Here is a 16,547-nt window from a genome sequence, read left to right as displayed (position 1 = left end):
CTTCGACCACTGCCTGGCAGAAACCATCATGACAATCCACAGGCCCTGGGCAAGGTATTAACTCTTTCACTGCACAGAGACTTGAAAAACATTGATCCTCTCTCAAGTAAGAGAGAAGGACAGAGTGAAGACATGTAGAAGACAATAAGAAGACACCAAGGTCAGTAGAGAAGGAATCAAATCCCAGACGGAAGGAGAATGAGGAGATGCCTTAATATTGGTCTAAAAGTTATTTTGGTAAGGCCATGGAGATGGACTATGACACACTGGAATATCCCCTTTAATTCATGAGAAGGTATGGGGGGATAGAGTGTTCAAACTGTAGACACGAGCAGAGGCATCCATAATGAAGCAAAGCAGATGCTGAAGTAGCTATGATCCCATGAGAAGCTCAAACAGACAGAGAGATGAGATTGATTAAGACCCTTTGCCCCCAGGGAGAGAAAAAGACCTCTGTTCCCAGAAATGAAGACGATCTCAGAGATAGATGAAGAGAACCTTTGCTTTTGAACAGCTCATCCTGAAAATAATACCCCATAAGCTGACATGGCCATGAACTCAGCTGTGGGAAGGCTGTGAAAATGGGAGGAACTTCATGATTTCAGATTTTCTGGGCAGCTGCTATTCATGGAAATTTAAAAGCAAAAAGAGAACTGTTTCTTGTGAAGAACTCTCCATGGCATGGTGAGAGAAATTCCTCTCCCAACAAGAACTGATGAAAGACTATTGTAGATGTGGTAACTGATGGAAAATCCCAGGTTTTGTGTCTACATTGTCAGCTGGGAAAGAAAAGAGGTTGTGTAGAGGGGAGAAGTGTTTCTGAAGGTTTTATTTGGATCTTTGTTATTCTTTTAATTCTGTTAATAAAGTTTTCTTTATACTTTTTAAGCTTTAAGCCTGCTTTACCCTCCTCCTAATTCATATCTCACAGTAGGAAATTAGTAAATAATTCTAGTATGTGCACTGCCAATTTTAGCCAGTGATAAACTCATTACACAGACTTATTTTAAAGACAAGCCACACCTAAATTAGCAGACATCTCAACATCTTTCAAAACAGTTACACCTAATGACACCTTTGAAGGACTCTGCAATTAAAGGCTTTATAATTTTCATATACAGCAAAGAACGAAGATCGCATCCTTTTGCTTTAAGTAGAAGCAAGTCCTTTCTCATGTTGGAGAATACACATGAAGATTTATGTGGGCATTGTAGAAATTCTCAACCAAACTTCTGAGATAATAAAAGTATTTATAGTATGATTACAGCAATTTATCCAATTCCTAAGGTATTCTGAGTTTAAATGACCCCAGATGCATTGGTATGAAGGCAAAGTGAATAAATGATTCCAAACTACTATTAATCTCTACTATGCACAGCAAGAAGTAAATTGTATTTTGTTTAGCTGCATTTCACCATGGACAAAGCTGTGCATGCAAAGTGGCTCTCATTGCTATACAATATTATGAGGCCTGGTGGAAAAGGCAATATTCACAGAACAGTAGAGCCTCTCAGGATAACGAGGATACAGATAACCAGGAATAGAGAAAACATGTCCTTCTGTTGTCACAATTTTGTGTCAAAACCCTGGTTATAAGAAGCCAAAAAAAGAACTATGTATAAAACCACGTTTTGCAGTTAGGGACTTCTCTGTTCATCTTTTAGGACTGAAGTGTTCCCTAGGAGCCTGTAATAGTTGACTGTAAAGAGAACTTTTCCAAAGATTTCTAAAAGATTCAGGAATAGTCAGCTGCAAAATTTCAGGCACTTCAGGGCATTTTCATATCAGGCTTCAAGCTTTTCTATGGAAATGCTCAAAAGACAGCGTACTTAATATATCCAACATCTCTGTTTGCAAAAATTGATTATTTCAGGAAGCAGTATAGTGTGGCAGTGTGCCTCAGGGATGACAAAGGGTTACACTGTCCCACCCCAAACCCCTTTTGAAGGGTGGCCCAGGAGTTCTGATTGGGTTTGAGTCCCTGGGGGGTTCTCCCTTGGTGTGTTTCTACTGGTCCCTGACCCTGAACTCCACCCTCAAAGGTGGAAACCCTTAAGAGTTCTGAACCTCAAAAACCCCTGCTGTGCCACTGTTCAGAGCTCTCTGTTCTGGACCTAAGTTTGTTCCCATGTTGAATAAATGGTTTCATGAACCGGGAGCCCGTCTCGTTGGTGTTTCATGCTGGTCCCCAGAATCCTGCTGCTTCCCTGGACAAGATCCTGAGGTTGCTGACTGCAACAGTATAGGAAGGATGTTCTCTAAGATACAGAGGGTTAAATACAAAGAATGACACATTTCAGGCAATTTGAGAAACTTGTCTCCTTTTATTAATCCTTCCAACATAGATATCTAAATATTACTGAAAACCAGACAAACAGATACAGCAGGATAGTTCAATTTCCTAAACTAAGAGAAACTTCGCAAAATAGTTATACACTGACAACACTAAAGGGCCTTTGGAAGGAATGCTAATGAACAAGTCTCATTATGAAAACTTGGACTACATATTCTCCTATGGTAAACTGAGTTAAATCTATCTGTTGTACTTTCATATACTAGGAACTATGTCTTTACAAAACCATTGAAGCTACAGCTCACTGAATAACTACATCAAGTCCCTAACAGGCTAGGTTTCTGTCTTTGAGGTATTTCAAGCAACCTCTTCACTGTCTTCTGTGGGGATGTGTAGGTGGAGCCAGTTTCTGCCTTGTAGACTGAAGGAACAGCATCATTGTAGCCGGAAGGTGAAGGGCAAGGCAACTCAAAGATGTGTGTCTGCACAAGGAATCCATGTGCTGCAGCATCTTCTTTCCGCAGGAGCAGGAAAGCAGCTTCAGGATTGCCAGTGACAAATGCAACAACTGTGCAGTGTTCACGTGGCTGCCATCGGGTGTGAGCCCCCCCAGCACAGCTCTGTGCAATGAACTGCTCTCAGTGGCTGGAGAGCAGCATTCAGAGGCGAAATCGCAGCTGACCATAAGCTTGCATCGCCTCTCTGTGAGCAGCTGGATCTCGGGCCAGGTGCTCAAAGAGGTTGAGTGGCTCAGCCCCTTGCAGTGCTGGTGGCAAGCTGATCTCTGCAGGAAGTCTCTTGCTGCCAAGCACAAAGTGCTCCAAGCGTTTCAACTGCAGGCAGCGGTGCAGGTATGCCATGATGTCCCACAGCCGCCGTGCAAATTCCCTCCTGCTCCACCGGGACAGCGGTACAGTGGTCAGCACGTGCATGACCACGGTCTTCCAGGTAGAGCTGGAAAAACCTGTGCCCCTCAGGATGCAGGTGAAGACCTGCAGGCATTTCAGATGCAAATTCTCACATGGCACCTGCCTGGCAACGTGACGGAAGAATTTCACCTCTGCCACAGCGTATGTCTCAGGCCACACTGTGCTTGCAATGAAGTTGGCCTCAGCAGGCTGGCTGCTCACAGAGATGCTGGAGCTGCCTTTCTGGGCCTCTGTGGGCTGGCTGACCACAAAAATGTCAGAGTCCCCTTGGCGCACCCCAAAGAGCATCTCCACCTTCACGCTCTTCTTGCCTTTGCTCAGCCGGAATTGGCAGGACCGTCTGCAGGGCTGAAACACCAAGTGCCAGGAGTATGACTGAGGCACATGCAGCCACGAGGACCTCACCAACTGGTGGAACCAGCGGGAGGTTTTCTCCACATCCAGGTAGGAACCGGTGCAGAGTGTCTCTAGGAGGCTGCGTTTCCGCTTCCGCCGCAGCTCCTCCTGCGAGTGGTGCACGAAGCACAACAGCTGCTTGCCCAGCTGCTCCCTCTTGCACATGCACACCAGCTCCACACGGACGCTGAAGGTCCTTGCTGCCACCTGCCCTGCGCTGTTAAGCTCTGGGTGGAAGGCATGCCCTGGCGGGGGATTCAGCGGGATCAGAACCCGGTACACCCCATCCCACTCACGGGGACTCCAACCCTCAAAGGCACTGCCCACCCCAATGGCTTCTTGAGGCACCGGGTAGAAAGTATTGCTCACGCGGTCCACAAAGACACGCGTGAAGCTTTCCATCAGCTCAGCTGTCACTGAGCAACCTCTCTCCAGGTCCTCCACCGGCCACTCTATGTGATCCACTAAAAGGATGCCTTGCTTATTCCCAGCATCTCGGCCGTCTTCTCTGTCTTCAATTCCACCCCTGCCGCTTTCTTCCTTGCCACTATCACTGCCTTCTTTTTCACTGGCAGCCACATTACCTTGCTCATCTTCTCTTCTATCCTTGTTCTTGTTTCCCTCCACATTTACACCACCCTGTTCTTCATCCTTGCTTCGATCATCATCATCTTCTTTTTCAATTTCCTTATTTTCTTCCTCAGTTGCAGGAAAACCACTATTGTCAACTTCCTTCCCACAATCAATTCCATTGCTATCTTCCTGCCCAGTCCAATCACCGCTTCTCTGTTCACTGGCATCATTGCTTTCCTGCACTTGCACATCCGTGTATTCTTCCTTTCCATCTACATTATCTTCACCTTCATTTACATCTCTCTTGCCTGCCTTCATATTTCCACCATTGTTTTTTTCTTCATTTCCATCTCCTTCTTCTTCCTTTCCAGCATCCTTGTTTCCTCCTTCATTTCCTTCATCTAGGCCTTCTGTATTTCCAGCAACATTGCCAGGTTCTTCTTCATTTCCTTCTGCAGTATTGTCTCCTGGCACATTCTCATCACGCCATTCCACATCTTTCTTTAAGTCACGGCCATTGTCACTCTTAACATCACTGTCTTCCTTCCCCTTCACCTCATCATTGCCTTCAATGGCATCATCGTCATCTCCCTCACTGGAAGCCACAGGACTGCCTTCTCTGTCATTTCCACTGCTGCCGTCGTCTGACTCCACAGTCACATCAATGTTTTCATAGCCTTCCCTTGAATCAACACCGCCTCCGTCCTGTTCTTTCCCTCTCTCATCTCTCAAGGTCTTGCAGGAGCTCTGGTCCTTGCCACTGCTCCTGGCTTCACAGCTCCTTCTCCTGCAGCTAAACCACAGGCCCAAGAGGAGCAGGACTCCAGCAAGAACCCAGAATGGCCACTGCTGCAGAGCACCAAAGAGCACGGCTCCCCAGCCCTCGTCCTGCTGCTCCAAGGGACCCTGCTCCAGCTCCTGCAGCAGCCGAGCCATCTCGCGGTCCAGCAGCTCCTGACGCTCCTGCATTCGCCGGTGCGTGGCCTCATCCAGTCCATCCCCAGCCGGCTGCGGGTACTGGATCAGGCTTTGCACGAGCACGAAGAGCAAGTGTAATAAAGCCATGGTCTGCAGGAGGACACACAGAAGCTGTTCAGTGGGACCAGAATGGAGACAGACAGTGGGGAGCAGGAGCCGCAGGGATGTGGCGGCAGGAAGGAGAGGGCCCCGGCAGCTGGCAGGTGGCAAGGCCTGCATCGCTGTCCCCACAAGCGCCGTGCCCCGAGCAAGGCGCTCCCGCCAGGGGCTGGGCCCTGGATGCAGGGACAGAACTCATGCCCCGGGTGTCAGCACTTCTGCCCCAGCCCAGCCCTCCTCCAGCCCTGTCCCCACTGCGTGTGCACTCACCGCTTGCTCAGGCTCTACTGGGGCAGTGGGGCTCACTGGGACCTTTTACAGCTGTCCCCATTGTGACACGGCCCCTGTGCTGTCACAGAACCCAGAGCGCATCACAGGCCAGCCCCACCCACCATCCCCAGCCCGGCTCAGGGAACTCATCATGGCCCTGGGCACCCAAAGCCCCAACAGACACCAAGTGCAGACCCATCACTTGGGAACCTGGCAACTCCACAGTTTCTCTTTACAAAGCAGGCACAAGCGCCCTCCCACACAACTGTTTTCAAATATAAATTTGAGTGACAAGACCCATGGATGTTCTCAGCATTCAGGCGTAGGCTTTTATTTAATACTGGAGGGGGACATTTTTTATTATCAGTATTTATACTTATTACTTTAGGGGTAGGATGTCAATAGGCTAATGTTTTGTTACAGATTTAGTGAGAATTTTTTCTGAAAGAAATCCAGGTTGCTTGGATGATACACAGGAAAGTTTAATAAAAAGGCCAAATTTAATAAAAAGGCCAAATAAGTTAATTACAAAATTTCAGTGTGTTCAATAGCCTCTTAGCTCTCAAATTTTATGGTTCAACACCATGGAAAATTCTGGTTTAGACAAGATTTTGTTCAGAAAGTAGAATGTCTGTTTTTTTTCAAATTTGTGCACAGATGTACCTCTGTCATTCCCTCCATCTTCAAAATTGTCTCCCTTAAACAGAGTTAGCCAATCTCTCTGACTGATAGAGGAACTTCTGTCTCTTTCTGCTCTTTGTGTATTTGTCTCCAAAGGACTGTGAGTACAGGAGAGATTATACTCCTCAGCCCTCCTTTGGGGAACTCATCTATAAATGGAACAGCAGAAATGGGGAGGGAGGAAAGTGAAACAGGATGTGACTTGAGTACCTGCATTGTGATCACAGACGTCCACTGCTAGACAGACACTGATGTCAGGTAGATCATGCCCTCCCATTAGTGTGCAGGAGAATAATGTTGGGATTTCTGAAACTGTTCTGAATTGCATTTGCTTACCAGATGTTATTAGTAAAAGCAGTTAAAGAAAGAGTTTTGAACTCTCTTCTGACCTGATGCCACTTATCATGTATCTTCCCTGCATTCTTCTAGGGAACCTGTTTTTGATGTTGTCCCATCCTTCTTTTTACAAGGGAGCAAAAATTCTTTGCCAAGTATCAGCCTTTCAGTTTTGTTTCCTCTCATCTTCCAAGATTTAATGAACATTCAGCAGAGTAGTTTTGTATCTTTTGAACACAATTCTTTTATCCAATTGAGGCCCTTCTGTGACCATGAAAAAACAAAAACTGTTGTGAGCTACGGTTTACACTTAAGAGGTTGATATGGGTCAGTTCTCCAAGGTTATTCTTAGTTCAACTGCTATGTAAACTGTTGATGTCAGTGACTGGAGGCTGCTCTCCAGGACATTATATATATGATAATTATATGACAGAAAATGCAACATATAGTTGGATCTGACCTTCAAGTTCACTAGCTTAAAAATGGAAAAAAAAAAAAATCTGTAAGAAATGTGCTGGTTTTCCCATTATTAAATGCCTTCACATTTATATTTAGTTTACTGTGTATGCAAGAGACTTTCCTTGCATGGTCACCAGCGCCCATCCATCATCAAGCTCGGGTATATTTTAAGTCTCAATGATCACTGCCTCCAGAAAGCATTTTTGAGACAAAACATACAAAATCTTTTGTATAACTATACAACCATCCAGTACTAGGATCTTCACTCTCATATAAACACCTCATGTTTTTCTGCAAAGGAATCTGAGATAGATTTTTCTGAGAAATAAAAAATTATCAAAAATTTAATAACAAACAAGGGGAAAACACCACTTCCTCACTCAGGACATTTTCCTTGATTTTCATAAGCATTCAGGTTTACAGCTGCTGACACTACCACAAGAGCAGGTTTTTTTCTGGTTTTACTTTCTCTTCACACAGCACAGCTGCAAAATGCAAACTCATTTCTAGGCTCTCTTATACATCACCAGTTGACCACACTCTGATCAGTCATAGTTGTGCAACACCCCATCAGGGTACTGGGATTACTGCAGTGTCACAGACAGTTTAAGAGAGGCTCAAGGAGCTGTACAATTTTAACTATGTTTTATATGTATAATTAAACGATGCATGACATGGAAATAAGCCAGCTGCATTGAAACTCAACAAACTAACTGGTCTGATGTAACAGTTAAACATCTCATCAGTTATAAAATTAAACAGGTTTAAAGCAAAAACAATATAGGGAACAGAATGCCTAACATTGTAAAGCAGCATGTTCAAAGGACCATTTTTGAACATTAAACAAGTGTACTCATCCAGTCAGAATCTCAAAAGAATTCCTGGCACCAAAATATTCTCTGTTTGCTTTTTCACCATGTTTACAGAATGGATCACTCTTAGGGGGAAGAAAATCCTGTGTGCAAAGCACTGCATGAAACTAAACAATCCTTAAAGTGTGGCTAATTTCCATGTGGAGCTGATGATTTAGCACTGTCATCCTTCAGCAGAGGAGAAAGAACTGCCTGTCTTTAGTTTACTTATGTAAGATGAAAAAAGTGAAGAGTGTGAATTTGATCTTGCTTCAATTTACTTCAGTGGCCAGACTCTTGCCATGACTCCAGTGGGAGTGAGACTGCAACTAAATTCATTCAATGTGGAGAAAAACAAATCAGCTGAGAATAATGCTCTTGTTTATTAGATTTAAATTACTACTACAGTTGTTTCTAACAGTGCTAAGTAAATCCTGTTTTAAAAGACAAAGGTTGCCTTCAGTCGTGCTTTTTCCCATGTACTGTGTCACAATGCAGGATTCCTGGTCCTCTGACCAAGTCACTGCTGTTCACAGCAAGCATGGCTTGCTCTGGGCCATGGCCACATTCCCACATGGGAATGATATATGTTTGTGGATGTCACTGATGACAGCATCAAAATCTGGACTGGGGCATACTCCTGAGGTAATAAACCAGGTTGCACACTTTTGTAAAATGAATGCATTCACTGAAAACAAAGACTACACTTACTAAGATGTCCATGAAAAGCAGAAAAGTAAATCAAATCAGTAGGGTTAAATTTGCAATAATGAATCTGCAATTCTGCAGCGAAATTTTAGGATACATACAAATTGAAAAAAGTTTGTTTTTTTTTTCTTTTCCTTAGAAGGCAAATAAGCTTCTGGTTTGACTAATCTACCCTATAAAGTAGAACCTAGAGAAACATGTAGAAAATATGTTTGGAAGAACCACTCAATAAAAAAGATTATTACTCAGAAGATAGAAACAAGACTGTCTACACTGTATGAATTAAACATATATGAATTAGGACACAGACCCTTCCATTCTTTAGTAACAAAACTGATGCTGTCCTGAAAATTACATTAATGAATGAGACTAGTATATGAAAACTTTCTGCATCTGCTCTAGAGCTTGGAATGAGGATGTTAAATGAGGCAGCAGACAACAAAGATGTGCTGCTTAGCGAAGCTGAATGTCACTTCTGAGCTTGAGGAGTTCTAGAGTTTGTATAAAGGTCACAGGTTATCTCCAGCTGCATGAAAATGAGTGATAAATACACAGTTTCTCTTAGACTGAAAGCAGGGCTAGAAAAAAAGTATTAAAATATGGAATATTACTCAAAAATCATCCCTTGGTTTTCTAAAGATGGAAATCTTCTATTAGAAGACAGTTTGTCACCTCCTCCGTATACTAAAGCTATAACATAATCATAAAAGCAACTCAAACTTGTAGGAGTATCTCAGATACACAGATTAAGTAAGAACTATGCAGTGAGAGCACCCTAAAAGCATCACAAGAACAGTGACAATTTCTTGATAATAATGACATGAACCAATATCTAAAAGTGAAGAAGAGAATTTTTCAACTAATGTATCTGGGAAACTGTGGGAATAAAGGATGGCATATGTGATTACAGCTCATAGTGTATTATATTAACACAGGTGGATAATATATAAATTTGATTCTTCATTACAACATATTTCAACTGAATTGTGTGTAGTTTTAGTTTTATACATGCACAATTTTTTAGAACATTTTTTAGAATTTGTACAATTTTTTTAGAATTTATAATTTTTTTTGTATTTTTAGACTGGGGCAAACAATAAAGAAAATCCATTGCACAACACTGCATTGATCCCCATATCACCCACTTGAATATCTCAACATTTCCAGCACAGATTCCCACTCCTTAAGATGAAAATCCAAAGAAGACGAAAACCTATAACTGCCATTAAAAGAAGGTCTAAAATTTTAATTGCTGTCTGAACACAAAAGAGCTGTGACATGCTGTGGTTTATTGAGGCACTCCTGCAGTTATAGACACATCTTTAACTACCCCACCCTCTCCCTCTTCCCCCATCCACCACTGACTGATGCAGATGGGAGATTCAGTAACTGCCGAGCAAAATCTTGTTTACTTTCAGCTCTCCTGCCCCAGTAAATGCCTAGCTCTTCTGGGAAGATGGACCTATGCCATAAACACATTGCACCATGAAGGGAATGAAACCTTCCTTCCAAAGACGTGTGTGACCAGGTTTTTGGAACTGCCTGATGTGGCCAGTTTTCATCTGTTTTCCATAAAGAAGGGCAAGAACCATGTATTCTCCTCCTCATGATATTTCAAGTCTTAATTCCAAAGAACAGAGATGCCAGGACTTGTCAGTGACATGACTAACAATTTTATGAGAACTGGCAAGATAGTTCATGTCTCCTACATCTTACTCACAGAAACCTTGGAATTATTTTGTCTGAAACACTTGGGGGAAGGAAAGAAGACTTAATTCTGACAACTTTATTAAATATTCAGTACATCTGACATCCTCTTATCAACAACAAAAATATGGTTTAATTATGATAAGCCATATTGGAGTCATTTATAATAAGTAAGTGTGAAAAAACAGCAGTAAATTTTTTCTTGTTCCATGTGGAAAAATACACATCACCTTCCATCCCCCCCCAAAAAAGTAAGACAAGGCACAATAAATTCTCATAACTCTCTTGCTTCTGGCTTTTCAGTTCTATCACAGCTCTCCAAATTAAGATTTATGTGCTATTTTCCATCTGTATCAGTTGTTGATTTTCCCCCCCTACAGGGATATAGGTGGATAAGTTTGGACAGGAAACAGTATCCCTCAAGCCAAACTGAAAGGTTTATAAAGTTGCTAATAAAAGTTTGGGTCAGGGTTTAAATATCAATCATCTGCTCATTGTCTTTTTAAACGAGCTCAGGCATTTTCCCAACCACTCCCAGCAGGTCTCTGCCACTATTTTAGACTAAGATTTTAGCCATTTCTTTTTTCCCTGTGTTGACCTCAATAATTTTTCTTTCTCCCCCTCTTTACCTGCCAAATGCATCCATCAGGATTTTGCCAAAAGCTATCTGCTTTTGAAGTTGAGAGAAATTCACTAATCGTGAGCGTCAAATCCACAATAAATGCCATTGCCATATGGTATATGCTGCTTTTGGGAATTATCTCAAAAGGCTAGCTGTGAGAAGGCTGGCTGTATGTTAGGAAGGTTTTACTGCTAACTTTCATAACTCATGTCAGGTCTTTTCAGTTTCTGTATTCATTGGCTACAGTGAGTGCAACTGTTTCCTGAATTTATAAAAATGTTGTCAAGATCCCTTGATCTTTCTTCCTCCGTCTCTCTTACACAAACACATCCAAGCACATCTATACACACTGGAATAGCATGCACAGTGGCATGCAAATCTAGCAAAAGAGAAGCTTGTAAATAAATAGCATGTCATTCTGCTTACTCAATAAATTCCTCTGGGTGTTAAAATCATGATAAACATATCATAAGCACCGATGAAGGCTTTACAGCCTGTCCCATCACACCATCCTGAGTGCAATTCTGCAACGCATAGGAAGACATGAAGTTTGAAAAATGGAGCAGAAATAGCTCCCATAAGGGAAGGGTGCTGACAGTTGAAACATAACTAACTGGAGAGCATTTCTTTTAGCTAAAGAAGACAGCATCAGTGACACATCTCTGTGCCTGTGGAGGCATACTGTACATTCAAAGCAACAAGAAATCTACCTTCTTTAAAAAACTCTCCATTAGTACATAAATATATCTGTGTTGAAATCCCTCAGATGGTGCCATTCTCAGCAAGAACTACACACAAGACTAAGAAATTCCACAAAGAAACACACTCTTGTGATCCAAAGAGGCAAGGAGAAAGAAAACCACATATGAAGAATTTAACATTCCAACGTAGTATTAGAAAAATAATTACAAAAATAAAATAAAACACAAAAAAATAAACAAAATAAAATAATAATAAAAAAAAAACCCAACACAACAAAAAAACCCCACAATTTAATACTGTCCCTAGGCAGAATTCATCCATCCTTAAGGTTTCTATTATGTATTTCTGGGACAGTGTTTTGCTTTCCTGGTAAGTAATACAAATGAACTGCTGGCAACATCACATCAAAACAAAAGTGACAGAATCAGAAAAAATACTGAAAAGTTTACCTTTGTAGGAAAGCTTCAGTCTTGGGATATTTTGTTTTGATGTTCCAGTGACTGGAAGGAACAGCATCACTAAAGACATCAGGCTGCAGGCATGTGGCACTTGCAAAGCTCTCATTCTGCTCTCTTCTTCTGTATCTTCTTTTGCACGATGGTGAAATATTGCCCCACTTTTCAAGCAACCCAAGTTTTATCTGGAAGAAAAAAAAGGAAAACATCTGTGAACCTGCATTACTGTAAAAATAATAACTCTGTAAGCAAGCCAAACCTATCTTTAAAGAGCAGCTCATTTAATTTCTTTGCTACAAAAGTATCTTTTCCTCTAGTACAAGTAAAAATGTTTTGTTTCTTTAGTATTAAATTTACACATTTTGACATTGGAAAAATACATAAACTTTTCAAACACCAGTGTGTAGTATAGCTAAAGTTTAAGCACAAATTAAATTAATGAAGTATCCACAAAAAGAACATTTGCCATTTAAAAGTGACCATTCAACTTGTTAGTTCATACCAGTCCACTGGATGTCTTAATGTTTTGTAACTCTTTTTATCTCAGTACAGCAGCTATTTTATGTTTATGCTATGACTAGAATGAACTGTCTCAGATGCCATGGGGGTACAAGCAGAGTTAACAATGAGCACATACCCATCAAAACTTTCATAAATAAACCAAGAAAATTGGATAGAACAAGCAGTTATGTTTAGTTTTAATAGGAAAAAAAAGTCAATGAAGATGATGGATTTAAAAGCATTTTCAGTATGATATTTCCAGCAGAATTACTGCCTCAACTCATCCACCAAAATGTCCTATAAACTTTAATGAGTGTTTCAGGCTGGGGTCAATAGGCTGATATGAGATTTTGTTAGCACAGTGTGCAACTAAGCCAGCTTTGCAGCACTTTTCACTTAATAAGTGTCATTCATGTTCCATAAATCTTGAAGTGTTTTACAAATGAAAGCAATTATCACTGTCCTTATTTTCCCTATGCAAAAACAGAACCATAAAGCTCCAGTGAACCTACTTCCTCAAGGTCACACAGCTCGCAAAGTAGTTGAAAAGAAAACAGCAACAGCAATCTTGGTGTCCTTTGTACCCAACCATCAAGGATCTCTTTTGCCCAATAACTACACTTTTTCACATGAAATTATTTGAAATGGCATCTTGAGTTCTGAAGGCAAAACTTGATGGTAAATAAAACACAGAGATCAGAGTATGAAAATATTTGTAAGATCAAATCCTTCCTCCTGCAAGTGCATGATGCTAGAGGTCAAGGGAGATAGCTGGTGAAATGACAAATATCAGTGTTTGAGTAATGCTGTAAAACCAAGGAGTAAAAAATGTTATGGTTAGTCGAGAGATTAATGGCTCATGACTTGCCACGAAAATTCTTTTCTGAAAGGTACTGAAACTGCCTGATTAAAAGAGCAATCCTTGTGCCCACATCAGCCAGCATTTGCACAGACATTGAAGAAGAGGTTCCTTACGAGCCCATGAGAAATGCAGCGCAGCTTGTGGCCACTGGCTCAGGCAACTCAGAGCTAAAGCAGCACCCAGAACCAATTCAGCACCTCCTGATGCAGGCAGTTCATCTTTCCTGGCATGAAAGGATGGAAACAGTTCTCTCTGAAAGAGGAAATCTGTCTCAGATGAAACTTGTGCTTTCTGAGCCTCCAGACCTTCTGTCAATAGTAAAAGACAGGGAAGTGTGCAAGAAGAGCACAATGGTGAAAGAGAAAAGAGGGGAACAATTTGTAAAATGCCCAAAGCATAGCTCCTATTGCCAAACACCGAGCTTCCTTCTCCTCAGTCCCCTCTTCAACACCCACATTCAGCTTCTGAATGCACTACTCTTGACCAAGTGTGAGTACATGTTCATGAGATGACATGGAGAGAAAAGAGACAAATCTTAAATGCCTGTTTAATCTTTCCCTTCCCTTTATTACAGTATAAGATCCTGAGAGGTGACCCTTACTTCTGTGCCAACACGTCTGAGGGTGGACCACAAAGGACAGATGTGGATTAGACTATCCCAGGGTTAAATTGCCTTTAGAAATTTATTTAGGGGGAAGAAGGGGAAAAGAAGGGGAGGGAGGAGGGGGAAGAATATATCAAGATGAGACATCAGCCCTGTTCATCTTCAGCAGGATGATAGCGACAAACCTTACTTCAAAAAGAAGCAATTAAGAGGGAGCCAGTCCCACTGCAAGTATGTTGAGAAGTCATGGCCTGAAGGTCTGGGCCCCAGCCAACAGGGAATTCACCAAAGGATCTGGGGCTCATTTTTTTGAGGCAAGTTACTGTGAAGAATCAAGACTAAATTTGACTTAAGAAAACAGTTGTGTCAATACACTGTCATTTGCAGAACTGATTGAGAATCAGCACCAAACTTGGGCCTTTGGTCATAGCTCACAACATCACTTTTTCATTTAGGCGTTTTTTTGCTAATGGGAACCTTCCTCTTTTTTTATTTTTCCTTTTTTGTTGGAGTTTTTTTCCCATTTCCCTTTTATTTGAATAATGTCTGTGAAAAACCATTTGCTTTCACAAGGCGGTTAGTTTACACTGGAGGCAGCTGCTCTGTGAGCTCGAGCCAACCCTGTCCTGTCTTTAGATTCATTGCAATCTGGCCAGATTGTCACATATATTTTTAGTTTATGATGATCCTCTAATACAATTCCAGCTTCCACACAGAGTCCTTCCAACAGTCTAGTTCAGGTTAATGAACTTCAGGCCAACTAACTTGACATTAATCTTCAGAGAATATCATTCCTCTCTGTAACATATGCAATGTCAATCAGTGTCCTGTGCTGAAAAGACCCACAGTCACACTGATCAGAAACAAACAGTCCCATAAGCAGAAATAAAACATAAAACCCAAAAGCAAATTTGACTCCCGCATTCTTTCTTCCACTCAAAAGTAACAAGAATTTGGTCAGAGAAAGAAAAATTACTGGTTTGTTTAGTCCTTTGATACTTCAGCTAAGGACCAACACATTCTAAAACTTCCTCACTATGAACAGATCCAAAATAAACGAGGAAAAAGAGTCTGAAAAGAAAAATGCTGAGGCTAAAGCTGCTTTCCCACCTTGGCTTCAGCTAGGAAATAGCACTGCACTGTGTTAATTATCACCTGCAGGACTGACCAGGGAAGGAAGCCATGCATACACCTCGCTGAAACAGGGGCATTTCCAGTGGAATAAAGGAGCTTTTATTTGCCCCATGTAGGGGCGGGAGGCACAAGGCTGAGGAGGAGCTGAGCAGCCTGGCTCCATCCTGCTAGGACCTCCCAATGGGGCACATAAATCCGGAACGGGCTGTGGGCTACACTGCCAAAAGACAGAAAGTTCAACTGCTGGTGCCCTGCCATCCTGACTGGCACATGTGTGATGTCCCATCCCTGAAACGAGGTGTCACCTCCCTGCAATTGGTCACATTTAGTGGAGCCCATAAAAAAGATTGCTCCGAAGCTACTGTCTGAAACAAGAAAACCTGGAGCCAATTTACTAAACATAATTTATTCCAGGCCCTTTGTGGCAATAAACAGAGCTCTTCAGCCTTCTCAAACACACAGACAGTAAGGAGCTCTGTGCTTATGGGAGCTTTTTCACATCGTTCAGCTCAAACCTATCTAAATGCAAAATCTTGCATGCACAAATACTGAGTAGTTTCCGACTTCTCCTGGCGTCACAAAGTCCAGAGCTGAAACGACTGTGACCCATCCGCAAACACACACTTTTTAAACTGTGGTCATGAAACTCTCAGTTAATTCTGTTAAAAAAGCTTTTATGGAATTGGAGGAGAATTCAAAACCTGTTTCCAGCACTAGTTTTCCAATGTCATTTTAAAATTCAGAATTTTATATTCCAATAAAGAGTTATGGCTTGGTTTTAGTGAATCTAAACAATGCTGCAAATCATGACAACTGAAAATATAGACCAACCTAGTCACTATAAGCTTATAAATTCATTATAAACCTAATGAGTAAGTTCCTAGGCCATATAATCTCAATATGTAATTTTCTATCACTGATGTGAAAGTTTTTCTTTCTACTCATCTATCCTTGTTTGAGATCTTGGGGTTTTATTTTTTTTTTGGTCTATGGAGTCAGAAAAGAGCAAAAGATGTCCCTTCCAGACATCAACAAAATAGCATGAGTGGCCTGTCAGACAAACATATTGCTTTAAAAGATTTAAAATTATTCAGCTACAAGAAGAAGCAAAAATTTCCCCATCTACAATTCAGATTTCTGGAAAGGTACATTATCTCATTATCATCTCTATAATAAGAATATGTACTTTATCTATATGCACACAAATTCAAAGCGCGTCACTTTAATATGTGTCCAATGCATTATGTAAATGTCTCACCTTGAAATTATACAAATTCCAAAAGAAAAATTACTGTGTTTGTCTACTGTGTGGTTCAAAAACTATTTTAATTATGAACTGGATATTGACTTGTCTTTGTTAATAAAAGGGAAAACTGTAAGCTTACAT

At 41.4% G+C, this 16,547-nt stretch overlaps 1 protein-coding gene across 3 annotated transcripts in view; it reads right to left on the bottom strand.

Annotated features, from left to right (window-relative positions):
* SEMA3D (semaphorin 3D) overlaps window positions 1-16,547 on the bottom strand; it is a 134,957-nt gene that overhangs the window by 80,174 nt on the left and 38,236 nt on the right. For 2 of the 3 annotated variants that reach the window (XM_015627970.3, XM_015627969.2), the window contains exon 2: window positions 12,054-12,244. In XM_015627970.3, coding sequence (XP_015483456.1) covers window positions 12,054-12,168 — 115 coding nt within the window. In that variant the 5' untranslated portion in view covers window positions 12,169-12,244. Of the gene's footprint in view, window positions 1-2,206; window positions 5,260-12,053; window positions 12,245-16,547 lie in introns of those variants that run through there. The other variant, XM_033514731.1, reaches the window with a different exon arrangement.

The sequence above is a fragment of the Parus major genome, chromosome 1A (genome assembly GCF_001522545.3).
Source record: "Parus major isolate Abel chromosome 1A, Parus_major1.1, whole genome shotgun sequence".
In the NCBI taxonomy this organism is placed as follows: Eukaryota; Metazoa; Chordata; class Aves; order Passeriformes; family Paridae; genus Parus; species Parus major.
This window is presented reverse-complemented; position numbering and strand designations above follow the sequence as displayed.